Source organism: Podarcis vaucheri (genome assembly GCF_965113315.1).
Source record: "Podarcis vaucheri genome assembly, chromosome: 7".
NCBI lineage: Eukaryota > Metazoa > Chordata > Lepidosauria > Squamata > Lacertidae > Podarcis > Podarcis vaucheri.
Genome location: NC_138765.1, coordinates 41,428,535 through 41,456,339, shown reverse-complemented (window position 1 = coordinate 41,456,339; position 27,805 = coordinate 41,428,535). Strand labels below are relative to the sequence as shown.

At 48.6% G+C, this 27,805-nt stretch overlaps 1 protein-coding gene across 2 annotated transcripts in view; it reads right to left on the bottom strand.

Annotated features, from left to right (window-relative positions):
• Positions 1 to 27,805, bottom strand: part of VAC14 (VAC14 component of PIKFYVE complex) — a 70,669-nt gene that overhangs the window by 24,450 nt on the left and 18,414 nt on the right. For both annotated transcript variants that reach the window (XM_082232591.1, XM_082232592.1), the window contains 2 exons: positions 20,930 to 21,086; positions 8,738 to 8,870 (listed from right to left, as the gene is read on the bottom strand). In XM_082232591.1, coding sequence (XP_082088717.1) covers positions 8,738 to 8,870; positions 20,930 to 21,086 — 290 coding nt within the window. The remainder of the gene's footprint in view (positions 1 to 8,737; positions 8,871 to 20,929; positions 21,087 to 27,805) is intronic.

Sequence of the window (27,805 nt, the reverse complement as noted above, 5' to 3'; positions counted from 1 at the left end):
AGGCACTTGCAGCAAACGCCATCCCAAAACTCCTGCTTATCTCTGCTCTCAGAGAGATCAAGAGACGCCATGGAGCATAACTGAGCGCTTATGGCCAAGGACTCCCACAGAGCCCAACGGTGAGCACTGGGGGTGTGTGCGTGGGTGTGAAATGGGCTTGCGCACCATTCCCCAAAGGCTGAGGATTGACAGATACAGAACAGAATCAGCAGGCAAGGACTGTATCGCAAGAACGCCACTATTTAAACTGCTTCCAAGGGGTCTACAGGGAACACTTTTAATGTACCATGTAGATGGCATCTGACCCTGTGCAAACAAATATAAACATGAGCTTGAGGCATTGACTATTTGAAAATTAAATTCACATGGAAGAACGAGTTCGAACTTGTTTTCTGTTGCTTCAGGGAGCAGCTTCGGAATCAACGGGTTCAAAGAACAAGAAAAAGGACCTCCAGTAAACTTAAGCCGACGGCACAAGCTTTTTCTGCAGTGGAACAGACCTACCTTGGAAGGCGGCTGCAGCCTCTCCTTCGCTACAGGCCTCTTGACAAAGGCTGGACGGGCACCTATTAGGGAAGCTGTGGCAACAGATTTTCTGTACCAACAAGGGGGTCAGATTCGCTGACCTTTGAGTGGAACAACACAGAGACAGTGACACTTAAGTCACTTTGTAATAAGCTCAGTTTGCCCCAAGTGTTTATTAAACACTGCAGACGTTTTAGACTGCAATTCCCATCAGCCCCAGCCAGCAAGGCCATGCTAAGGGAAGACTACACAGCAGGGCTATCTGGGGCTGATGGGAGTTGTAGCCCGAAGCCTCTGGAGGAGGGCACCAGGTTAGGGAAAGCTGAGCTGGACCAAAGCTCCGAAGACCCACAGCGAAAGGAAGATCTCTGCCCTCGCTCTATGGAGGAGGCATCATGTTCCATTCCCTGCCTCTCTCTGGCTGCTTTCTCCAGCTTGCTTCAAGGCACCAGGAGTTTTGTTTTTGTTTTTTCATCTCGGTTTAAAAGGGGGTTAATCAGCAGCGGATTCTGCCAGCATCTTCCTCAGAGATGCATGTTTTGCTTTCAGGCTGACAGCTGTGGCCTAATTTCCGAGGCAGCTCAAGCTCCTTATTTCTAACCATTCAATTTCTTCATTAGAAACGCAATAGATGAAGACGCTTCAGGAGGGCTAACAAGAGCAAATGCTCACAGGCTTATCCAATTTTGAGGAATATGCAGTGATAAGGCTGCACCTTCCTTTTACACAGCATGAGAAAGGTGAATAAATGTTATTAAGGATTTCCACAGAGGGAGGAGGAGTGTTGAAGGCAGATGGCACCTTCAGATACCTTCACTGCATTCAGAAATGCATAGGGAATCGGGTGAATAGTTTACACACAAATGATTACTGACTTAATGGCAGCCAATTAGCATCTTCTGCTACAGAGAACCATGGCTCACTTCAGATGTAACAGGAGACCATGGTTTCCTAATACTACATTAGCTAGACATCGCAAGTCTTAGGCTTCTGTATTCCTACTTCTCAACTGTGCCTGCAAGGAGGCCGGAAGCTTCTACTTTCAATTTTAGAACAGCTACACTTCTCGAGGACATTGAAACTCAAGGAAGTGTGGTTTGTTTAAAAGTATAGTTACTGAGAATACTCGCTCCTGTCACGGCCCTTCTATTAATCCCCATGCTGAAATGGGGGGTGTCCCTTGTCTAGTTGGACCTGGACATCATGGGGGCAAAACAAACTGATAACTAAGCTACCCAAGTGAATAACCTAAGCAGGGTTTTCAAAAACAGAGTGTCCAACCCCTTCTTCCCAGGTGTGGGACTAACAGACCGGAGGAAAGAGCGAGGAGTGCTAAGATCACAGCCGGCTGTAATGAACTGAATGCATCCTCCAGTCACAAGACTCCACTTGGCAGGAAGAAGGCAAACCCACAAGAAGCCCAGGGGAAGGCAAACACAGTGGTTCCCAAATGCCACCCTCTTCCCAGAGAGGCACCTGCACTCTGAAGTGGCTCCCTTCTGCACACCACTGACTGTGCAGCCTCCCATGCCAAGGGCATTCATTCCCCTACTGGCCAAATGCCCACTGGGCGCAGAAGCTCCGTCTTCATATTTAAGGCTGCTGATGGCACCGGAACAGCAAGGACAAAGAGGAGAAGCGTTTTGCTTTGCATTGGGTCTTCTTTCTCAGGGACACGTGGGCCCCCCTGAAAGCAGGACGTGTCCCTCTTCCTAGGGTTCTTCAGCAGGGTCTGGTTTAAACTAATCAGCTGCTGCTATGAGGAAAGGGAAGGGGCCGTGTCTCTGCGGGGAAATGAAGGAGGTTGGGAAATTATTCTCCTTTCCCCCATTTTTCTGCCCTGGAAAAATTCTGAACATTTTCAATCCAGGCCAAAGAGAGCTTGCCTATCTCTAGCAGGAAGCTACCAAATCGAAACAGACTGGCTTCAGTTTTACAAGTTGCTCCAACGCCCAAGAAACCCCTCGGAAAAGCTATTCACACACCCCCCCCCCAATGCAAAGGTTTTTAAAAAAGCAAAAATCACTCCCTGTCATTCTGGTGCTTCTGAAAGCAGGAGTTGCCACTTGCCCCATACTGCAGATATATGCCACTTCTGCATCTACATCTAGTATAGATGTAGGGGGGTGGGGCTTCCACATCACAAGCACTGGCATGCTCACTTTGACCACCTACCTAACTAGGCAGCCTGCCTCCCACTCTCAGAATCTGAAGCCATTAGGCTGCAGATGTGAAGCTTAATGTCAATCAATTACTAAAAATGAGCACTGAGACCAAGCACGGATGATCCCTGCGTATTTCAAAAGCATCCTCTTATTTATCGGGGATGCTAATAGCGCCAAAGGAGCCATTACCATCTCTGAAATGAATGGTCTTTGGCCAATATGCCTTCTCCCCACAGAATGGACCAGCTGTTTCCCAAGTAGTTATGCTTAGCCACATGTCAGCAATGAGGGGTCCTATCCAGCGCAGATAGACCAATTAAGATTTAATTGCAGCAATGGCTACTTAGAGATTGCTTAACTAGTCAATTATTACCTTGAGATAATCTCAACACCGCCAAGAATGCTTTCTACCTTACAAACATCATGCATGCTTTGGGGGAAGGAAAGAGGGAGAGGCACTGGGCCACCTTCACCACTTTGCAAAGCTCTTGGAGCCACGAGGAAAGTACATTGCCTTGCGATGAATGGAAAAGGAGATCCGTGAATTAATACATCAATGAGTAAAATAAATTGGACATTTGCCCAACCAAAGGGTCTCCCACACAGACGCAAGATGCCTCAACATATTGATGGAGTGTGGTATCATACATTAGCTTAATTTTGTAAATAATCCTATTGCTGTATTGAATGAATCTATTGAACAAATCAATCTATTAACTAAAAAATAATAGTAAATAAAGCCTGGGCTTGCAGTTTTAGGCAGTTTGCTCAGATCCACTGAGAGCTGGAGGGAGCCTTGTGGAGTTCCCAGAAGCCCAGTCCACACACACACACACACACACACCGCCAATCCCCACTACAGCTTGATGCAGGAAAGCCAGAGATCTGGAGCACCCCGGGTAGACAGATGGCTGTCCATCCCCTGCTTGCTTGAAGGCATCCAGCACAGGAGAACCCACCACTCCCCTTCAGCTAAATCAGCTCCACTGTCAAACTGCTCTCGTCATCAAATATTTTGCTTCATGTTCAACAGAAACCTACCCTTCAAAAGGAGAAGGGGAAAGATTAGAGCACCACAGGCATACAGATAAATGTGGCATCGTACACAGGAAGCTGACTGATACTGAATCAGGCCCTCGGTCCATCTAGCTCAGTACTGTATGCTCTGACTGGCAGAACCTCTCCAGGGTTTCAGGCAAGGAGCCTTTCCTAGCCCTATTTGGAGATGCCGTTGGGGATTGAATCAGGGACCTTCTGTAGGCAAAGCAGATGCCCTCCCACTGAGCTACAACCCTGCCCCATTAGCAGCACTGAGAGGCACCCATGTTGTGCTCTGGCTCCCCTTGCCATGTGGCCTTCTCTGATCATGCAAGAGGGACTTGAATACTGTGGCTTCCATTCCACTGGTTTATAACCCAACAAGCCACCTTCTCCTCTCCCATCCTCCGAGAAACCCACTGCCAAAGTGCATTGAGCAAAGCAGGAAAATCCAGTCCTCCTATGTCTAAAAACAATGCAAGACCCAAAGACTTCCAGCTTCTAAGAACAGGGGGAGCCCAGCGTGACCTCCTGCAATCCTCAGGATGAGCATTCCCTGGCCATGCGAACGGGGAAGAGAATGTCAACAGGCTGCTGCTGCTGCTGCTGGGATTCTGAAAGCCATGGATAGTGGCTGTTTGAGGCTGACACATACTGCTTTGCAAAATGTTAGTAGCTTTCTAAGACTCAGTGGTATTTCAAAAAAAATTGGAATCTCAAGAAATCTGAAAAAACCTGACTGGGGTGAATTGTAAAGGCAGAGGTGGGTTGTCTTGAAAGCACCTGGCATAGGATTCAGTGCAAGTTATCAGCTTTATTGTTATTTTTAAGTAAAATAAAAGGTATCCAACTGCTGTGCAGGGGCCAAAATTCAGTTATATCTCAGAAGCCAATAGAGGGGAAAACATTTTTTTGGGGGGGGGACACATGTGCCCCCCCTGCAGTTCCCTGGTCCTCTGCACTGACTACGCTGAGCTGGTGCCTTCCTCTCCACCTGTCTATCATGCTCTCAACTCCTCCCTCTTTCTTAGTCTTTGTGGAAGCAGGCACATTTGTGGCACCTGTTCAACCCAATGAAAAACATTTGTTTGCAGAGAGAATCTTAACTCTGATTTCCAAAACTTCCAACTACCTTGACATACCCACAGAGCACAGCCATGGATAACACAAGAGGCCCATTTTCAACTGGGCAAGTGAAGCCAACTCTTCCACATTCAGCTGAGGACTGCAGTAAACTACTACTTCAAGTGCAGAATGAACACTGTGGCACCAGCTGGTCTTTTCCAAAAAGTGCAGGCTGTACCCCAGAATTCAGTGACAAGCTTAGAATGGCAAAGTAATCAAATGACAGAAGGCCTGGAGAACGACCTGCTTCTTCCTGCCCTCAGATTCTCACCAGGACTATGCCCACAAGAGCCTCATGCCAGGCGCACTCAAGTCTCCTGAACAGCAAAACAGAATGATGCAACCAGAGGTGCTTCTTTCCTTATCCAGCAAAACAGCAAGAGGAAGCACAAGTGATTGTTACAAAGCTTCGCACTGGCAGCTAGGTAGAACATGTTATGAAGAAGGCCCACTAAATACCCTTAGGATCTAAGCAGAGATCGCTGCCACTTCCACTAGATGGTTGGTGTCTTATTTTCTAGAGCAGTGGTCCCCAAATTTCTTGTTTCATTTATTTTTGTTTATTATATTCATATACTGCTCTTCACCCAAAGATCTCAGGGCATTTCACAGGATAAAAAAACACTGACCCCTTGGTTCCATAAACTCATGCCCAATGCCCCCTACCCTATGCTATGAAAAGCACTATTCAGAATAGTGGGTTACATAACCCACTAAGGAGAATAATAACATAATAAAATTCAAACAGGTAACAAATAATTTCATGTTTATTCAAAATCTAATTAAAACTTTTCAATTTAATTAATTCAACAAAGCTGGTGAACTTGATCCAGTGATACCAGCTTTTCAAAGTCTGATAATAATTTGCACCTCCAGCACTCTCCCGTCACCACGTCTTCTTGCCTCTTAAAGGCTCCTTTGGTAAGCTCAGTACTGCCCACTTTGGAAACCACTGACGTAGAGCATTATTCCTGCATCGGGGTATCACTGTAGAGTGAGTTGTGGCAATTGATTTCATCACTTTGACACACTCGAGTCTTCCTCTCTGAGGAAACTCAAGGGAAGGGATGTCAAGGCAAGCCCCAGTGGCACAGCCAGAATAGCGAGAGGGAGGCATTGTGAAGCCAACAAAAATATTGGCCAATGGCTCCCAATCTTAACAATTTGGACGTGTCGAAGACAACAACAGCAGCAAACAAGAACAGCCATTCATGTTCAGGACATGCCAACCAAAAAACAAGGGCAACCTTCACAAAAGGGCGGGTTCTTTGTGCCTCTTGCCACAGAGCAATTAAAAATGAATCGAAGTTCTAGCTACAGCAAAGTAACGCTCCGATTGCCACCAACCTTGCAAGCCAAATGGTCAACGGCCACAGAGTGGGCTGCCATGCATCCTAATGACTCTTATGTAAGTGGAGTTATAAGAGTTTGTGTCCTACTCAAAACCAAAATGTGGAAGGAAGGAGGGAGGGGAGGACGGCTTGAAAGGTTTGCTGGCCTGACCTAGAAATGAACCTGGACTCGCTAATCAGATGCTTCATGGGCTACCGATGCATTTGGGGTCTGCATTTGGCGGCCAAACCCCAGAATTTGTCTTGAGGGCCTTTAGGAAAGAAGCCTGTCAGGAAGATCCTGTGGCTCTTAATATTTTGAAAAAGTTGCCCTTTCACCCATGTTCTCCAATCAGCCCTGCATCTGCCAATCCATTTGAGAGACAGAGGAAAATAGAAGCACTCCCTCCTTCTCCTCACCCATCTGCCTTCCCTCCCTCCCTCCCTCCCTCCCAATAGTCAAAATGTGGTTTATAAGCTCCCAGGAGCAATCCCTTCTCTTTTGGGCATGATGCATTACTTGGAAAAGAGCTGCAGACATGGATAAAAATAGACATAACTAATAAAAATAATTTGTTCTCAAGGTGATCCACTCTTGCAATATGAGAGTGCCACAGTTTAGGAATTATATTGACAAGCTTGAACACACGCCGAGGAGGGCGACCAAGATGATCAAGGGCCTGGAAAACCAAGTCTTATGAGGAACAGTTGAGGGAGCTGAGTATATTTAGCCTGGAGAAGAGAATACTGAGAGGTGACACGATAGCCAGCTTCTAATATCTGAAGGGCTGCCACATGGAAGATGGAGCAAGCTTGTTTTCTGCTGCTCCAGAGGGAGAGGACGTGAACCGATGGATTCAAATTACAAGAAAGGAGATTCCAACTAAATATTGGGAAGAACTTTCTGACAGTAAAGAGCTGGTAGACAGTAGAACGGACTCTCCTTCATTGAAGGTTTTTAAACATGTGGCTGGGTGGCCATCTGTCAGGGATTCTTTAGCTCTGATTCCTGCATTGCAGGGGATTGGACTGGATGGGATCCCTTCCAACTCTACTATTCTGATTCTATGAGTGGGTTTGTGGACAAGCCCATGGCAAGAGTGAGGCCTGCTGACACAGCTGCCCTTGCATCCTCTGACCCACAATTGGAGAGATTTAAGAAGTCTTCTCTCCGCCTGACACACACAGAGGCACATCCTAATGGTGCCAAAGTCTGTAGGCTCTCGGTCTGAACAGAATCCTTTCGTTTCTCATTCAGGAATGCATCCTCAAAATCTAGGGTAGCCAAAAGCAGGCCTGGCTCTGTGACACACAGGAAACCCAAGGCTTGAAACCTGTGGCTGCTGCCTCCCCTCACATGGGCTGCTGCATGCAGTTCACTTGGACTAAAAGGCATTCATGAACAACAGTTGGCCTCTCATGAGCTGCTCCTTTCCATAAAGCAAATGAGCTGGCGGCAGCGGGGGGGGGGGGGAGAGACACTCTGATGAAAGAGGGCGACTGGCCAGCCTAGTTTTGCCCCAGCTGAGCAGAGCATTGTCCCAGGCAAGCCTGCAGCCCACCACAGAAGTACAGCTCACAGCTGCTTCACCTCCATTGTATCTCCGTTTATCAAAGAGCCAGAGGCTCTACTCTCCCCTCCCCTGACTTTGGTGAGGAAAAGCTGAACAAACATGGAGAAAGTGGAGAGAGAAAAGTCTCTCTCCTGCTCTTCTAGACACTAGAACTCATGGACGTCCAATTTAGCTGAACGTTGAAGGATTCAGGACAGACAAAAGAAAGTGCTCCTTCATGCACCACATAATTAAACTCTGGAACTCGTTCCCACAGGAGGAAGTGGTGGCCACCAACTTGAAGGGCTTTAAAAGAGAATTAGACAAATTCTTGGAGTAGAGGGCTATCAATGGCTAGTAGCCACGATGGCTCTGCCTCTGCAGTTGCCAGGCAGCAAAGCTGCTGGACTTTGTAGAAGGGGAGCTTGATCTTGAGCTCGGATCCTTCTTGCAGGTTTCCCACAGGCAGCTGGATGACCACTGTGAGATCAGGATGATGGATTAGATGGGCCATTGGCTTGATCCAGTGGCCTATTTTTATGTTCACATGTTAAGTTCAAAGGAAGAATAATATAATGATTTATTATTTATATGCCGCCCCTCTGACTGGGTTGCCCCAGCCACTCTGGGCAGTTTCCAACAAATTAAAACATCCAACACAGTAAAACAGCAAACATTAAAAGCTTCCCTATACAGGGCTGCCTTCAGATGTCTTCTAAAAGTCAGAAAGTTGTTTATTTCCTTGACATCTGACGGGAGGGTGTTCCACAGGGCAGGTGCCACTACCGACAGCCCATAGACAGCCTGTCTCCTGACCTCACACCAATAGAAGGGTCATGAGGGAGCTGAGAGGAAGGTACCACTGGTTGCAGGAAGAGAACTAAGCCCCACCCAACCCAGCACTTGAGGCAGGCTCCAAACCTGTACACAGGAACACACAGAAACCAGAAAGGCATTTGGAAGCACAGAGGGGGCAATTCAAGGCGGGATGTGGCCTCACCTGATGATGAAAGCTCCCCGCAACTCCAGGAGCTTCCGCTCACTGCTGAATCTCTTGAGCAAGTTGATCATGAACTTATAGAAGTAGGAGTTCATGGTGGGTGTCGAGGGAGAGCACTCCATGCCTTTGGTACCTGGAAGAAGGAGGAGAGAGGAAGTTAACTCTGTTTAAGGAAGAAGGGCCTGTAGAAGTACAGGTGGGTTTCTAAGCTCTGCTTGTCACCCGTGATCACAGCGGGCAATCCTAGCTCTGATTTGAAGTGGCAGCTTTACTCTCTCCAGCTACATGAAGTTGCCTTATACCAAGCAGCTCCTGTTGTCCACAATGACTGGCAGCAGTTCTCCAGACTTTCAAGCATGGATCTCCCAACCCTACATGGAGATGCCATGGGGGACCTCCTGAATGCAAGGTATATGCTCTGCCACTGAGCTACCGTGGCCCTTCCCCTGCATACATAGTGAAGGCACACTACCATTTGTTTTAGCCTCTTCTTTGTTTTACACAGTCATAAAAGAGATCAGGAACTCTGGTGCTCCTCTGAGTCACAGGGAGAGGAAAGGTGTGGAGATGCCTCTGAACTGAAAAGGCATAAAAATGCATTTCCTATATGCAGACATTGGCACAAACCTGGCACAGCAATAGAAAACCAAAGCTGGAAGGTGACAGATAAAAGTGAAAACTTGATTATTAGGAAGTCATTCCAAAAAGCATTTAAAGTAACCCAGCTAAGCACGGCTATAGAGCAGGCTAGGATATGGAAAATGGAAATCAAAACATCGTATGGAGATGAAGCATCTCAGGAGAGATGCTCTATGACAGTGTTTCCCAAACTTTTTTGGGCAACGGCACACCTGTTTACTGAAAAAAATCTCGCGGCACACCACCATTACAGCCCCGTGACGTCAGCGCGCAGCGTCACGCCGGGAGGGACGCACGAAAGTGAAAGTTTTTTCCCTCCCCCTTGCCGGGGAACCTCCAAGCTTTGGGGGTGGGAGGAGGCAGCAGAGCGAGGGACTGAGGGACGGCGGCAACTGAGGCGGCGGCGGCTATTGTGGTGGTGGCGGCGATAGCGGGCGGAGGAGGGGGCGGCGGCGGGGCTTGAGGAGCCGTCGCCGGGAGTTGCTGCTGCTGTTGTTGCTGCTGCTGCCCGGACATGCCGGCCTCCTCCTCCTCCGCTGTCTCGCGCTCCTCCCTTTTGCACGCGCTGCCCCGCCGCTCGGCACCACCACCGCGGAGCCGCCCCCGGCTCGACGCGGATCCTCGCCGCCGCCGCCTCTCACCGCCCGACTCGCCCGCCTCCCTCCCACGGCACACCAGCCAACGTCTCACGGCACAGTAGTGTGCCGCGGAACACCGGTTGGGAAACACTGCTCTATGAACCCACAAGACTACCTTGCACAACAGGACTCTCAATATGTCCAAGAAACAGCCTTTGCCAACTTGATGCCCTCCAGATGTTTCAGACTACAACTTCCATCAGCCCCAGCCAGCATAGATAAACTGTGATTCAAGTCGGCCACTAGGCCATGGAGAACAGAGGCAAAAGACAACCCCAAAGCCAAACTTCTTTTGAAGGGGAAAGTGTGTCCTCTTGCTAGAAAGAGTGGTGGTCATGGTAGGCACTGGCAATAAAGATCAACCTTAATACTTGTTTAAACCTTCAATCAAACAGCATAATGTTTAAAAGGTGCAGAATGGGCAGGCAAATATCATTCTCAAAGCCTCTCCTCAAACTTAGGGTATAACTCTTTGGATGTAGGAAACAAAATATGCACTTCTCTCTCTCTCTCTCTCTCTCTCTCTCTCTCCCAGCCCTTCTTCACGAGCACCCAGTTCCTTTGTTTTTGTAAGGTTTTGGAGAGTCTGGAGGCACTTAAGTGCCCAAGCCACTTGTTTCCTGGCTCTTACAAAGGCTTACTATCCTGTCCAAATATATGGAAAACAACAGAAAGACAAGGGGTGGGTGGGAACTGATACTCAAGGCTGAACAGGGCCTTCTTCAAAGGAAGTTATCTGCAAGGGTCAGACCTGATGTAATTGGGCAGAATGTCCAGGTCACAGGAAAAGCTTCAAGGATTGCCCCCTAACATAGGTCTCTTTTTCCCCTTATACAATCAGATGCTGATCATGCCTTTTCAAGAGGAAAAAAAGTTGCAGGTCAGACAGTTCCACGAATCGTCTGTCGATGGGGAAGTCAATGCTTGGCTCTTCAGTCAGCACTCCTGGGCTCCACACTCATGAATGACAAGTAAAGATGATGTGCACCACTGCAGAACGGACCAGAAAAGCCACTCTGGCAGCCTCTCTCCCTGCCCGCCAGGCAGCTTGTAAAATCACAGATGTCTCATTTGGGGTCAGGAGTTGGCAAATATTGCTGCACAATGCACAACACAAGCAGGAAACAGGCTGCAGCTTCACTATTTCAATCTGCTGCTGGTTCAGCAGCAAAATTTGTTGAATTTGGATACACTGAACAAGCGGCGGTCAGTGTGAGGCATGCAGAGAGGAGACCAACTTCCTGCTACGAAGGTACATCCATAGCAAGACCTCAGCTTTGTATTCCTGTGCCCACCATCTCACAGCTCCTAATCTCTGCCCAGCCAGTTTTCAATTAATCTGCACGGTTACAACATAGAAACAGTCAAGCAGCAGAGAGGCTTCCAAGAGTCCCACCCACGCCTCCCAGATCCCTTTAACTTCCTCTGTTCCAGCTTCTGCCACCAATGGGTGGCTCGCCCACAATGGCATAGCAAGAAGATACAATTAAACCCGCCTTACTATTTATAGGAGCAGAAATACTAGAAAGGCAGGAGGAGGTGTTAGGAAAACACAGTTGAACCGATTCATTCATGCTGATACTCACAAATCAGAGGCTTCACAGATACGCAACACACCAGACTGGCTGTTAGTACACATACAGAGAAGCCTAAGCCCACAAGTGTTGTGTTGAGACACCTCAGCTGCCCACAGTGAGCACAAGGGTGAGTTGCAACTGAGTAGGGCTGTCTCAGGGGAATTGCTCAGGGAGAAGCTGCAGAGGTTTCCTGGAAAGCAACTATGATGGTGTTAACTCTCACTGCCAAGGTGAGCAGCACATGCCTTCTCTAGTCATCATCATGTTTCCGTGGCCTGCCACAGCAGACTGCACTCTAGCGGGAAGCTCAGAAAGAAGACAGTTTGAATTTCTCAACTCCACCACCTGGTCGGCCATACAGCTTGATCAAGCGGGAAAATGCTACATGTGCCCAAATTCAACTTCTCTATCACACACATCATCACCTGGTATTAAACAAGTGTCTGAGCTCCCCCTTCCCTTAAGGTTTCTCTTCTCTCCCTCTACTTCCTCAGAGATGAAGATAATGGCAAGTTCTGCCCAGCAGCCCAGCAGTCTGCAGGCTTAGCCTGTGTTCATTACTTCTGCAGAAATTGTCCGGAAGCAGTTTTACCTCTCTGGCATCTGCAAACGCTGGGTGTATGGGAGGATTCTGGAAAGATTCCCTAAAAGGATAAGCAGTTCAAGGAAACTGTGTGATACGCATGGGCCTACTCAGGTAGCTCACCATCAGTCAGAAACACTAGTTGTTTTAGACTAGGGCTGGTGGGAGCAGTATTCCAAAACAAGCTGGTTGGGCAAGTCTCCTAAAGGCAATCTTCTTTCTTTAGACCAGCTCTACACCGTGTAACTGCATGATATGCTTTTGCCCAGGAAAATTCCCCACAAGCCCAGCTTTATTCCTTGCAGAAAGGCAACAGGAGGACTAGACACTCTTAACTTGCTCTCCTCTCCCGCAGTTCCATACAGATGGTCAACACCACAGAAGACTGCAATTTGGCACTGCCCTGCAGAGTCATCCCTCTTGTGGCAGGACAATTGTCTCTCAGCACTGCATTATGGTAGCTTTTTGTAAAACAGAAGCAGCCCTAGCTCAACACTGTGCCCTCCGCTGTCAACAGAGAAAGGTTCTGAGGAGGCCAAAAGTTCTAAATGCTAATGAGGGGCCCAGGAGATTCAGCAAGACTCCCTCCCACTACCTTTTTTCCTCTTCCGTCACCACAACAGGAGTCTGCCAGCCCAACCATGGCAGCTTCAGTCCCCAAACTAGGTGTCATAACTGTCTGTAAAGGCCAACAGAGCATTTTGGATGTACATCAGCCCCAAATTTGCTTGCTTGCCCTTTGCTATTCAAGCTCTTTTCCAAGTTCCCCCCTGAAACGTTTCAGACTATTCCCCACCCCCCAACAGAAAACTGCTCTGAGAGCCTCTACAAACCCCTTCCTCTAGTCTAAAGCATTTTGCTCAGTATCTCTTGCTTGTGACTCTGGGGCAGAGCAAGATGGAAGAAATTCTGTGTCATTCACAGAGCAACTATTTTTCTGTCTCTTGGCTCTTCTGCAGAAACGGAGGGAGGTTGGAGGGGGGCCACTGGAAAGTTCCTGGAGTGCCTTGAGACCAATGATCTTCCAGCCCTCATCCCCCTCCCCCAGCTGTCCGCCAGGCAGATGGGGCTGTGAAAGGGCTTCACAGAGCTGCAGCTCCACCAATCCTATGCTTCTAAAAGTAGGAACCACTCAGGAGGCAGAAGCTGCCTTTTGACCATCAAGCTCCTATGAGAGGGTGCAAGAGCAGATCCCCACACCCCCTTCTCCATCCCCAAACATGCACTAGGATTGTTGCTGCTGCTGCCGCCGCCACCAGGGAAGGCAGGCAGATTATCTTAAGTGAAACCTGATGTGCAGGAGAGACTTTCCAGCCGGTTAATACTACTACAGGATGTTTTGTATTTCAGCTTGGTAAATATGATGTAAAGGAACATCACATGGGAAGATAAAAATAGAGCAGCTCAAAGAACAAAAACAGAACCGCCCCAAGACATTTGCCTCTCAATTCATCACTGAAACAGATGTTGTTAAGATGTAGGCTCCCCCTTCCCAAGTCTCATGGAGACACAAGCCAGTCTTCATTCCTTCCCTCCCCAACTACAAGGCACCTGGGTGTGTGCCTGTCCCTCCTCCCTGTCGCCACACACCCTTGACTGCCCTGCCCATTTCCAGAGGCACATGGCAGGAGAAAGACCCCTCTCCGGAGTAAGCTCTTGTTTGACTGAAACAAGGCAGAAGGGGAAAGTGTGGAGGTCACGGAGAGGGCGGTCGTGGTGGTGAAGCACAAAGGGGAGGCATGCCTGCAATCCAGAAAGCCAATTTGGACCCAAAGGGATGGCTGCCCTGCCTAAGGCAGTCAGTTCTGCATATTGGGCACAATACCTGGGATCTTCACAGGGATGCTTCATACCTCTGCAGGGTTTTATAGCAAGAGAGGTGCACAGTGAAAAAGTGGGTGGGTGGAATGTACACACATTTAGAAACATCTTAGGTTTATTGGGTGACTCCACTGACAGAGCTGCTCTCCCAGGCCAGAACACAAGGCAAAACAGTCGCCTACAAAATGTCAACACCTGATGGGGCAAACCAGCTTTTCCCCAGCCTGCTGCCCTCCAGATGTTTTTGGACTATAGCGCCCATCAGCCCCAGGCCAGGGAAGGGTTAATGCACACATTTCTCCGCATGGGAAAAATTGCTGATTAAGAGGGTTTGAAGGTCAACCCATGTGGTACACAAGACTTCACCACAACTGGACGCTAGGAACTTCCCTCCAGAAATGAAATCTGAATGCCAGGCTGGAAATGGGTGATGCCCAAGCAAGACTCCAGGAAGGCCATGTCTGGCTCTAAGCCCGGCATCCTCCTGTCCTCTTGCTCTGTGGGTCCCTGACTCAGGCCCTGCTCTGAGTGCCTAATCCCCAAAGCCTATTTCACAAGCCAGCTCAGATTAGCACAAGTGGCTGGCTTTGTGACATCTGCTGCCTCCCTGACCTCTCTTCCCTGACTTCTTTCATGGGCTGGGATACACTGGGAGGAGCATAAGTCAAGGCATTTGACACTGTAAAGATCAAAATCCTTTGCTTCACCTGCCCCCCCCCCAGCCCATTGCAAGGGGAGGGGAAAGCAACTTGCTTCTCGATCAAGCAGTTTGAGGTGAAGAAACACTGGGGGGGGGGGCGTTGATTCCAGCCCACTACTAGGATCTCAGAGGTCCAGCCCACTTTAACATGTTCCATGAAGTGCTAGCCAAGCAATTCGAAGACAGAGGGGGCAACCCACCTCTGTGGGTGGTTTTGTGTCTGACAGAGCTACAGATTCAGAGCCAGCATTTTGGCAAGGGGATTAGCTAGCACACCAGAGCAAGTCATTTACTCACAGCAGAGCTTTCTGCTTCCCCTCTGGGTGGGCCCTCACATGACAAGGCAGCTGATCTGCTGGTTCTGAGAGCCTGCCCAAGTATTTCAAGATCACAAGCCAGGCCTTCTCCTCATTAAAACAGAAGTCAAGAGTCCGGGGAAGCTAATAGTTATTATCCTGGCTCCCTGCCCCCTTTAAAATTGTTGTTTCTGTCTGGGGCAGTGGGGCACAATCCACTTACTCTTACAAATTTACCCCTCATTTGAGGTTTAGATGTTCAGCCTGTTTCTGACAAGGTTGCACTCCCCCAGAAGAACCCACTGGGTAGTGGAAAGGTGGGGTACAAGGAAATATTTGAGGATCCACATGTTCATATGAACAGAACAGGATACTTCCAGACCAAGAAAGCATTATCATCTTTGCGAAGCCCTGTGAAAGCGAGGGCATGTACCAATGCAGTCACAGAAATATTGCCAAATAAAAGTAAGGGCAGCTTGAAAAAAGTACGAAGACTTTCCTCAAGCATGAAGACAACTCAGCACACCTCGCTGCAGCTTTCTCAAAGGGGAAATAAGGGGGAAGCAAAGCAGGGAGCAGATCTGCTCAGCAAGCAGAGCAAGTACACCCCGCCAGGAAAAGCAAACAGCAGCATTTGCATAAACAGATTCTGAGGAAAGTGTGAGGATGAAATGGAACTGGCCCTCTCTTCCACCCTGGGGAGCCAATCTGGTGGTTCGCCATTTGAGCAGGCAAACATATAATGGAAACCAGCAGGGAGGGCGAGATGGGGGCTTGCAAAGGTGCCATTTAGCACAGCATGCCTAGGAGTCTACTTGGAAGAACAGTCCAGCTTCTGATCCTCCTATCTTTGCCATCCTCCCCCAGCTCTGCCTTTGCCCAGAAAGAGTCCGGGCAGCTTGCCACATCATCTTCTTGGCCCTGAAGCCCACTGTGCAACTGGAGAAACGCCTTGTTGAATGTACAGAATTTGCTGGCGGCCTCAGACTGGAATAACCCTCCCCCCAAAGGAAAAAAAAACTCTGGCACAAGCATGTTTGGACTTTCCCCCACATCACCAAATTCTTCTCTTCTCTCAGAAGAAAGAACTTAAGAAGTCCCACGCAGGATCATTCCCGCAAACCGGTCCATCTGCCTTAACGGTTATGATGGAGCCGCACCTACTTGTTTCTGGCCATGAGATGCTGGGGGGTTCGCATCTCATGACATTCGGCAAACCTCTTTGTGTTCCTAGTCTCTAGCCAGTAGACACTTCTACTGACAATCAGCTGCAGATATTATGGTCCTGGGCACAAAAACCAGAGCCATGTCCTTAAAAGGGCTGCACAGATATGGATGTTTTAAGTAGTAAGAAAGCTGGGAGAAACAGCTTCTTGGACATCTTCTTTCCAAATTATTATGTGACATAAAAGGCTTCGACTGGAATGGAGTTAAAGGGGCCACGGCAGCCTTTAGGATGGATGCCACAACTGCAAGGCTATTTTTAGATAATCTACAGGGGAGGGAAGAGAAAGCCATCCACTTGATCTAAAGCACAGCTCTGCAGCCGCCTAGCCAGCTCCTCCCCCCACCCGTCTCCCGCACAGACAGAGGATCAATAGCACACTCGAGGCCCTGCGCATTTGCTCCCAGCTGTGCTCAGCACAAGCCAACAGTGGGACAAGCAGCATGAGCTCATCGTGCTTCCTAGCCAGGGCATTACAGGCTGGACCAAATGCTTCCAAGAAGCGGGCCTCCGAGATAGCAGCACCAGGGCACTGTGCAAAGGTAGAACCAGCCACAACTTCAGGTAACCTGGAACCCTCTCATGAAGAAGTAGGGAGCCTCTAGCCAGATGGTGAACTATAAGCGAACAACCAGGAAGGCTATGGTTGGTGTTTACCCTATTATCCCTTTCCACCGCCTGTCATGATCTGTCCCTTTGCCCTTCCTGCTCATCATCCATGCACCAGATGGGAAATCAGTGCAGGGTGGTGGGCTGAGCATTAGACAGGGAAGAGAGACCAGGATAAGCCCCTGCTCAGGGATGAAGCTTGCTGTGTGACTCACTTCTCTTACACAGTTGCTTTGGGAGAAATGCACATGTGAGTGAGCTCCCAGGGGGACAGGGGGAGGGAGGAAATACATAGGCTATATCCACTCCATACATTTAAAGTACACTATCCCCCCCCCCCGAAACCTGGGAATTGTAGTTTACCCCTCACAAAGCTAGAGTTCCCAGCACCCTTAACAAACTTGTCCCTGGCACTCTTAGGGGGAAGCAATGTGCTTTAAATATATGGCATGTACATAGGCACAACGTGATAAGCCTAACAAAACCTTCCTTTCCCTCATGCCCTAACCTTGCCAAGCACATTTTAAGCATTCTGGAACGTGAGTCAATCAAGGCAAGTAAAGGGCTGTCTGCATAGATGCTTCCTGCATGCAAAATTCACATTTCCATGGTGCTGATGAAATCTGTAATCTTCCCTGTGATTTTTTAATCTTCCCTTCTCAGTGGGGCCTTGATTAGTAGGTGAGAGGGTCTCTTCGACAGCAGGCAAGGGCTGGTTCAGTGGCCCCTCTGCCCAACAGAGGCTAAGAGGATTAGGGATGACTTGGGAGGGCATGCAATTCTCCCATAGATGTCATAAACCCAGTCCTGAGGACCTTGGCCATCTCCAAGATGTTGCACTCTGAGCATCCTTCAGCAACCTAGCAGCCAGGCCTCTGCCATACCTGTGCGATCTGGGTGGGTGATGAACTTTTATGGATTCTTTCCAGCTCTAAACCTGAAGGAAGCACCCTGTGGGCGCCTCTCCTGGAGATCTGCACTGGACTGCTGCCTGGGATCCTTTGGCAGACTGGAAGATTTGAAGTCACGAAAGAATGAGGTTGTTTGGACTTCCACTCTTTGTCTTTTGAATGGACAAGGCTCAACAAGTTCTTAAGAGTTCGCAAAGAACTCAAGTGTGAAAATGCTGATCTTCTAACAAAAGTACGTAACTCACCCTGAAGATCAGCCTCCATATTTGAGGACTGGAAAGGGGCCAATATAATACCAGTTTTTAAAAGGGCATCTTGAAAGGATTTGAGACATTACAGGCTCATTAGCTTAACATCTGTTCCAGGAAAGCTGGTGGGAAGCATAGTTAAAGATAGAATTACCAAGCATAGAGAAGAACAAGTCTTGCTGAAGCAGAACTAGCATGGCATTTGCTCCCACAAAAGCAGACTTGGACAGCTTTAGAAAAAATTCATGGAGGAGAGGGCTACTAGCCATTATGGCTATGTTGCCCCTCCACTATTGGAGGCAGTATGTCTGGGAATGCCAGTTGCTGGGAATCACAGGTGGGGAGAGTGTTGCTGCTGCACTCTGGTCCCGCATGCTGGGTTTGTTAAGGAATGCAGTTAATGGGTTAATAATTCTTCATGAGTCAGCAGAGACAACTCATTCACCACGATGCACCTGCAGGCATCTTGTTACTCTCTTATTTGTGTTACTGGGCAGATTTGGCAACAGCAACAGGGTTCCCATTATGAGAACTGTTTGGCCGGTGTAGAACAAGATGCAAGACCTTTGGCCTGATCCAGTTGCAACTTCAGGTTTCATCTGATGTTCTCACACTGCCTTTAGTCTCCACCAAGATGGTATTTGAAGAACTTGGAACCTTGGAAGGATACACTGGCAAGGCAGGAGCGGGAACCACCCAAAATGAACTCCCAGTTGGGCAACCACTTCTTTCTGTGGGCCACATTTGATGCTACAGAATTGGCCACAGATTGAAGAGAGATAAGAAGAGTCAACTAGGTATTCTACCAATAAGGAAATCCTAAGTGAGTTGTCATTTCTTCGAAGAAACCAGCCTCCACCGGTGCCATGTTACCTACCCAAATACACATTTTGATACGTTCTTGTGTCTTTGATCTTTAAATTTATTTCCCACCTTTCCACCAAATGGTCTCCAGGTTGCTAAATGCAACAACACAAGTACAACAAGATATAATGAAACAGCAATAAAATACAGAGTGAGGAAGAACAGAAAAATAAGGCAGATAAATCAATAAAATCAAAACCAACAGAAAAAAACCAATTTCAACATATTCTAAAGTCAGCTTATCTGTCTAAATAAAAATGTTTTTGCCAACTAGTGTGTGGTCAAAAATTGGGCAAGCTCGTCCCCCTTGGCAATGAGTCCCAGAGACTGGAAGCAGCCACCAAGAAGCCCCTGCTTGGGGTTTCTGCCAAATGTGCATCAGATGTGAGCGTATTGAAACTGCTCCTCTAAGGAGAACCATTGAAAAGGGGTGCAAAGCTCTCCAGAATGACAGCCCATGGCCAATGATAATGGAAGCCCCTGTAAAATCAGCAGAACCAACAGGTACCCAATCCCCTGTCCAAGTTCCTTGTGTTCAAAGGCAACCAAACAAGTCACCAAGCCTTTGCTATGTCTCACATTACCATAAGAAACATCACAAATAAATTCAACATTATTACAATCCAAAAAAGACAAAAGTAACTAAAGTAAGAAACAGCAGTTTAGCACGACAGTAAAAAGGTGTTTGTTTTTTGGGGGGTGGCGTGGGAAACAGTGCAAAGGATAAGCAGATTAATACAGCACTCTCACACACATAAGAGCCCAAATTAATTGACCTGGATGAAGAAAACTACTTAAAGATTGTTAACTATTCTTGCAAGGTGGACAGCGAAGAGGAAGACAGTGCAGTCTGGCACATGGAAAGTGGAGGCATTGATCCTTAAGCTCCATGGGGGGAGGGGTGGACCTGGAGGGCCTCCCCTGATGACTTGGAAGAGTTGGCAGCCAGTCCCTGATAATGAAAAAGCCCTTCCAGCCCTTTGAGCTGGGCCTGGAAACCCAGGGGAGGTGGCGCTGTTTCAGTGCTTTTGACCTGTGTTCCAAATGCCACAGTCCTCCAGCACTGTGGTTGGCTGTTCACTTGTGTGTGTGCGCGCTCTCTCTCTATCCTCATTTGTCTTTCCCCTCTATTACCTTCACCCCTCTGTATAGCGGCTTTGTTGCTATGTATGTTGATTAATGCTAACATTCATCAAGTTTCACCCATCTGGGCTGAAAAGGGTGCCTGTGCTCTGAGATGTCCCCATTCATAAAACCTCACTTGCCCTAAGACAAAATCAGAAGCAGTCCTCGGCAAAGGCAAGGACTCCCACTATTCACAAATGGCAGAAATTAGGCACACTGCGCAACTATAATGTACATCCCTTAAAAGCTTTGGGATTGATTTGCGTGGAAATATAGATTCCCTGTTAAAACTTTAGCCATTGTTTCCTTTCCCATTGACACAAACTCTATTGAAGACCAGCCTGATGAATTGCTATGGCTTGCTCCAGAGGGGCTGCCCTGCAGTCTGTCCCTACGACAGAAGGGCACAGGCACAGCATTTCAAAAGCAGAGGAATGGGATGGGATGAAGGAGACTGGCCAGCAATAGGGAAGAGCAGGAAATGGAGTCTAGGTCTCACCCTCAAACTTCTTCTAAGCTCTTACCTGGCTCAGTTCTACTCTGCAGGCATGAGGACTCAAGGCAGGGACACAGCAAAACATTTTTGATTCCCAAACTGCCTCCTTGTTGGTGTCATAACTGTTGCTTCTCTTCTCACCTCCCACCCTCCTTCTGCATCAGTCTGGAGGTGTATAATTATCAACACAAATGCTTCCGTTCGCTCTTCCCACCCACCAGCCGTTACTACAAGCAGAAGCTGCACAGAAGTCTTCAGGCTCCAGCTGTAGCTGGAACCACACTCTGCGGCCCTCCTCTGTGGCAAACACATTCCCCTCAAATACTGGTGCCAATTCTGCCAGGGAATCACTTGCCTTCGCCTGTCTAAAGCTGCCCCGTGCCACTTTGCACCAGGAGAAAAAAATATCCAGAGGCTGCTCAGAGCGTGTGAGATCTTTGCCAGAGACAGGAGCACTTACCAGAGGAGCCAACTTGGGAAGGTTTAGTTGGAGCAGGAATGTGCAGTTCCAGTTGCCCAGGTCGTAAACTGGGGCCGTCAGGTGCCCCTTGTCCTTCTGTCTGACCTGCTGGAGAGGATGCAATCTCGGCCAAGACTTCAAGGTCCTTGAGGATAACCTGGAATCAAGGAATAAAAGGAGATCAAGGGGTGGCTGACAAGGCAGGCAGAGAAGACAAGGACTCCCTGTGCTCTTTTCCTGTGCACTTTCCCCAGCTCCACAATATCCATTTTTGAGATATGGTAACCAGAACTGAAACCAGTATTCCAAATGCAGAGGCTCTAAAGGTTTGTACAAGGCCACTTTAATATTGGCAGTTTTATTTTCAGTTCCTTTCTTAACGATCCTGAATATGGAATACTCCATTGCAAACTAATGTTTTATCAGTCATAGCTATAGTGTGCGCTATTGAAATGCATGGATTTAAAATAATGGGAAAGTGTTTAAATCAAATGAATGGAGCTTAAGCCAAATACAGGATTTGAGGTAGGAGTGTGGAAGCCAAGCGATACCCAGCTGTTATTAACCTGCAATAGGTACACCCCAAACACAATGACGGCTTCTAGTAAAACTAGCCCATGGCAACCACAAAGGTCAAACTGGCAAGCAGGCAGGCATGTTGTCTTTTGAACAGGTTCTGCCTTGCCCTTATGATCTGACATTCAATCCCTGATTGATCTTCTGATTTCTATGAGACTTATGAACTCACTTCCATCCCTGCACTTGAAAGAATATGGACAAGCTTGATGGTGCAGCTCCCACATCTCCTGCCCTGCATCCCATAATTTCTAGATAGCCAAACTGTGCAGTATAATACTTCCATGCTGCATGTCTATCCACACACACACACACAAATGTCCCTTACCGGCCACCATTTATGATGGTGGGGAAACTTGCGACGCAATGATGGAAGGTCTCACTTTCCTCTTAAGTGCCTTGGGCAAGGGAAGGTGGTGTAGGGATGTCACTCGGAGCATAAGCAGGACATCCCAGCAAATCTAGTTCTGAACTAAGAGCAAATTCAAACATCCAAAGGGAAATTTCTTCACTGGCTCCATGATGAGGACTCAGTGCAGAGGGTCCTCTGCATAGGCATTTTAGAGGTTGTCGTGGGCATGGCAAGTTACTGTTGCCATTGTCAGCAGGAATTGAGGCTTTCGGGAGGATAAGGACCTGTTTTCATCACCCTTATCCTCACCAGGAATGCTTTTCCAAGAGATGATTACCTGTCAAGCCAACACCCCCAGTCAATGGGATCAGGTAAGGTGAGCATGCAAAAATGAAGAAAGAAAAAGGAAATATATTTATTACCCCTCCATTTTTCCTCCAAGGAGCTCTGGGTAGCCTCCATAGTTCTCACCACTAATTTTATCTTCACAACCACCCTGAGCAGTAGGCTGGCCCGAGAGCTATAGTGACTGACCCCAAGGCCAGTTTCATGGCTGACTGAGAATTTGAATCTGGATCTTCTCAGTCCTAATCCCACACTCTAACCCAGCCTCTGCCAACTTGGGTGCCTTCCAGGTGTTTTGGACCACAACTCCTATTAGCCCCACGGCTGTGCTGTCTGGGGCGGATGGGAGTTGTAGAAAAAAAATCTGGAGGGCCCCTGGCTGGGAAGACTGCCCTTGCCCCTACTATGATGCTGCCTGATACATGAAGCATTAGGCCCACAGTGTTGTCTGCTCTGACTGGCAACAGGATTTTCACGGTCTTGGGCAAAGATGCCCCCAAGTGCCAGAGGCTGGGCCTGGGGCCTTTCACCAGCTTCAGCCCCTGCCCAAGGTCCACTAAAGGAAAAAAAAAAACAAAGCACCAAACCAGGCATGTGTACAGCACCAAGCTTGCCATCTGTCCTGCATTGTGCCATGTTGCATGTTTTAGCATGTCGCTCAACCACCTGTCAAGCTGCCACAAGTATCATGAACTTGCTTCGCGGCCGTGGCATCACCACCACTGCACCGGTAGCACAATCTGCCCACAGGAGCCCAGGAAGGCATTGTGCTCCACTGCCAAAACAGAGGCAGCACACATGGTTTTATTCTGGTGACTCAGTATAGGCCTCTCACTTTTGCAATGTGTCCACTCTAACCCACCTTCCCTAATCACACCACACATTTGAAGCACTTTAATACCACTTTGAACAGTCATTACTTCCCCCAAAGAACTCTGGGAGTTGCAGTTTGTTAAAGGTGCTGAGAGTTGTTAGGGGAGCATCATTAGAGCTATAAAATCCTCCAAGTGGTTTAACAGTCAATGCCTCTTCAAAGGGAGCTTGGGACATGGTAGCTCTGTGAGAGGAATAACTCTCTGCAACTCTCTGCACCCATAGCCAACGGCAGTTCCCAGAATTACTTGGGGGAAGTCACTGACTATTTGCAGTGCTTTAAATGTATGGTGTGAAGGTGACCTCAGTGGGTGAGCTCTGCTTCTTGCCCAGGGTCTCCTCACCTGATCCTTCCCCTGGGTTGGGACAAGTGAGGCTCAGTTATTCCGCCACACAGCCTGGCCTTGGAAGAGGAAGAGCGTTTGGTATATGGTAGCCCCTGATCATGAACTTTGAGCACTCTCTGCAAGCAAGGAAGGAAGGAAGGCTCCACAGGAGCAGCGTGAAGTTTTCTGCTCTGGCCAAGGCCCAGCACCTACATGAAGGCAAGAGGCCTCCCCCTACTACCTCTCCTCAGCAATGGCCAGTGTCCCATCACACCCTACTGCTGAACCTATATAGACAATGTGGAACCACCTGGGAATGGCATTGAGCAGCAAGCAGCTGCAGCACCAGGAGGCTGTCAGGGGAAAGCACCACATCTTGGCCACTGCTGCCCTGGAAGAGGAACGAGCAAACGAGTTTGCGCATATCCATTTTTGATGTGCACTGCCTTGCCTTGTGAAGTTAGCTGGACCCCCCTGGACCCTATTCAGCCTGGCGGTTTCCACATGCAAGGCTGCCTTTGAATGAACTGAAATGGTGCATCCTACCAAGAGGAGCTCAACCAGGATGGCGGGGAGGGGGAGGGAGAGTGTTTTGCATGCGTGATGCATCTTTCCACTAAGCAAGCCTCCAGCAGGCAGCTTCTCTCTCTCTCTCTCTCCCTCTCTTTTGTGCGAGCGAAAGAATGAAACTGGAAGGGTGTAAGAAAAGCAATATCCTGCAGGAACACAAATGCCTAACGTTGCCACGGCAACAGGCCAGGTGCCAGAAAGGCGCATCAGCTGGGTCCCATCATCTGAGAGCAGCAGAAGCAGAAGCAGCCGAGGCAGCAGCTCTTTAAGCTCCCATTATTGGACATGAAAGGGCTGAGGCCACAGAGGCCCTTCCCCTCCCCCATGGACAAGGCAGAGCGTGGAGGGGGGCTTCCTGGTGGGGGAAGGGGTGCAGCCCAGAAGCACAGCCACCCGCCCCCAGCATTAAGAGCCACCAGATCAGCTGGCAGAGATTATTTTTAAAAATGGGAAGGTGAGATTACTTTTTTAGGATTTAGGCTCAAAGAAAGAAAAGCCCTAGATAAAACCGGCAGCGAGAGATGCTCCTATTCTCCGAAGGTGGGGGGAAATAATAGCATGCATCCGTTCAAATATTAATCTGGTTTGCACAGGTCGCTGCAGCTTTTGCCCAAGTTCTACGTAATCTGGAAATCTGTTTTTATTTCTTCTCAGATACTGGATCTGGTCAGATGTGCCTTATGGAAAAGATGAGAGCAGAGACACACCAAAGGGGGAGGGTGGAAGGAGCAACAGCCTTATTGGGAATGGCAAAGAATGCATGTGTATCACAGTATAAAGCTGAGCTTTTTTGACATGTTTTCATGTATTTGTCCATAACCACAACGATTAGGAAACAGCACTGCTAGGAGGTTTTGGGATTTTGCATCTAATATGTTTACTACCACTGCGGAATGGCTGAGAGTGACGGAAAGTGGAAAAAACACAGCTCAGCCTTCCACATGACACTAGCTTTGCTGAGTGGAGAGCAAAAGCATTTCAAGGAGGCGTTTTCTAGTAATGAAAATCCTGCTGCTGCTGTTGCTGCTGCTGCTGCTACTGCCTTCCCCCAATGCATGTCTATGAGACTTCCTCTGCTAACCAGATCTAGGTCAAGTTAATGTGCCTCATGTTCCAGTTGAACCAATCTGATGTTCGCTCCACTGGCTCATGTGCAAGCTGCCCCAGTCTTGCTGAAGAGGCAGTGCATGAAAGCACACAACACACACTCCTCCTCCCAAGACTCGAATACTCAAGAGTGCCAGGCCTCAGCACCTCGGGAGTGCATCCTGCTGCCTCTTTAAGGATGGTAACACAAAATGCCACCAAGGCTGGAAAGTGGTCTGTGGGGAATTGCATATCTGTCCCAGGATCACCAGTGCAGGAACTGGTGCCGCGTGTTGGAATCGGCTCCCTGAAAACCTCTCATACCCACTGCTGCAAAAGGGGGCAATGTTGGGTCTGGACTTTGAGCCAGAATTCCTGTAGCCTCCAGGGCTTCAGCACCCTGTGCCTGCCCTGGTCCTTCCGCACCCCTAGCATCAGAGCTACACGATACAGGTGCATTACGAGCATTGCATAAATGGGTCACTTCTTTCCATAAAATGAAGGCAGCTTTGCAGTACGTGCACATAGCTTATGCGGGGGCAGTGGGAATGCCTTATTGAGGAGATAACTTTGCCACAACATCGAAAAGAGAATCTCACGGCTTGATATTAGCCTCCTGAGATCCCAGGAACACCATTTCACACAGAATCTACACACAGCAATTATTTAGCACTATTCATTGGTGCTCTTGCTTCCTCTTGGAACCTACTTTTGTGCAAAGCTATCCTCTGCTGCTCACCAACAAAGGGCGCGCGCTCTCTCTCTCTCTCTCACACACACACACACACACACACACACATATACAAGTCCAAAAGTCAGCATCCTGAGCAGAAACATCTGCCTGACACTGCTGTCACATCCCATCCACTCGTCCCACCGCCACCACTGGTGGGCAGGTTTCTGGTTACCAAAGGAGTCACCCTGAGCTCTCTGCCTTGCTTCCCTCGCCTCTCTGCTGCCTTCTGAAGAGGCGCACGGTCAAGGGAGCAGAGCTGGCAAAGATAACTGGAGCTAAAGGAAATGAAGCTGGCCTCTGGCAGACCTCCAGCGCTCAGGCAGACGTGACACATTCGACAGCAACTGAGAAGCATCTTCCCTTCACGAAAAAGGAGCTGCTGCTGCTGCTTCCCCCTCACTTCCTACCATCCGCAGAGGGCAGTATCTCAAAGGATAGAGGCCTCCTTATACTTGGGATAGGCAGGGTGATGATGCAACTTGTGAGTTAGCCCCAACCACAGGAAAGCCAGTGGGGGGAGCTCCAGATCCTCCTCCAGAAAGAACAGGAAAAGGTGGTGCTGCTGCTGCCCCAATCCGATGCCACGTGGCTCAGTTCCCCAACTCCTAGCATGTCGATTTGTTTAAGTATTTATAGACACACAAAAACATGGCAATAAAATCAACAGAAACATCAACAGAATCAATAAATACTGGCTAGAGAAAAAAAGAATTCAAGTTTCAAAAGCCTGTCTAAATAACACAGTTTTCAGAAGATGACTACAAGAGGGCAGGGATTGTTTTTGCCGAGCCCTCTATTGGCAGTGAGTTCCACAAGCCAGCCAAGCCCACCAGAAACACCCCATTACAGGATCTCAGTGATGGAAGTGGAGAGCAACAGACCAGGCAAGTCCTTGAGTTACTTTTGGTCCAGGTTGTTTACGGCTAACACAAGAACCCTGAATTGGCAACCAGCGCAGCTCTCTCAGGACCGAGTAACATGCTGCCAGTAAATCTGCTCCTGTGAGCAGCTTTGCCGCCTCATTCTGGGCAACCCAGCCGGATGGGCAAGTAGAAATAATAAAATTATTATTATTATTCTGCACTAGTTGCAGCTTCCAGAGCAGCTACAAGGCAGCCCCACACAATGTGTGTTACAGCGATCAAGTCCCGAGGTTAGCAATGCATGGGCCATAGTGGCAAGGCCATCCTGGCCACAGAAGTCACCTGGGCATCTAGGTGACAAACACAGATCGAAGAATGTCCTCCAGCTTAATGTTCAGATCAACTGCCCCTGAGCTGATGGATGAACCAGTGGAACACAACCTGCCAAGTGCAAATAGTACCGTGCTACCAGAAGCTCTTCCGCACAGGTTTCTGAATAGCAGGGGACCAGGCAAGAGAAAATGAAGAGGCTGCTGCAGACTCTGAGGCCCCCTAGTGGCCAGTGCCTAACAGAACACTTGATGCTCCCAACTGTAGGGAAATCTAAGACCCCAAGCCGCTCAGCCCCACTGGGACTCATAGGAAGGCGGCCTGGGCCCTGAACGCAACTCCCCTTCTGCAAGGGCAGGCAGCAAGCTCTCTCTCTCTCTGTCGCCTCAAAGGGCCCCTCTACTTAATTTTCTTTTTGTTCAACCATCAGAGAAAGAAGAAACCTGGTCAAGAACAAGATCTCCCCTATTTGGCAGACCCTCACCAAAAAAAAAAAAGAGTGCAATGTGAAGACTAAGCTTGAGCCCTCTTCCCCATTTCCAAGAGAAACCAATCAATCTTCCAGTGACAACTTAACTAGCCCCCTTTTCAGTGGGGGAAAGGGATGGTGAACTTTGCCCCTTGGTCTCTGAACCAGAAAATTTCACAGTCCCCATCCGGCTTCTGTTCAATCTGGAACTGACATTGCCCGAAAGCAGGAAAGTCCCTCCCTTCTCCCCACACTTATTTAAGCTATTGTGGCTTAACACAAATGCTGGCAAGGCCCCAAAGCAGCAGCAGCAGCAGCCATCATTAGAAGCCACCATCCACTGGGGAATT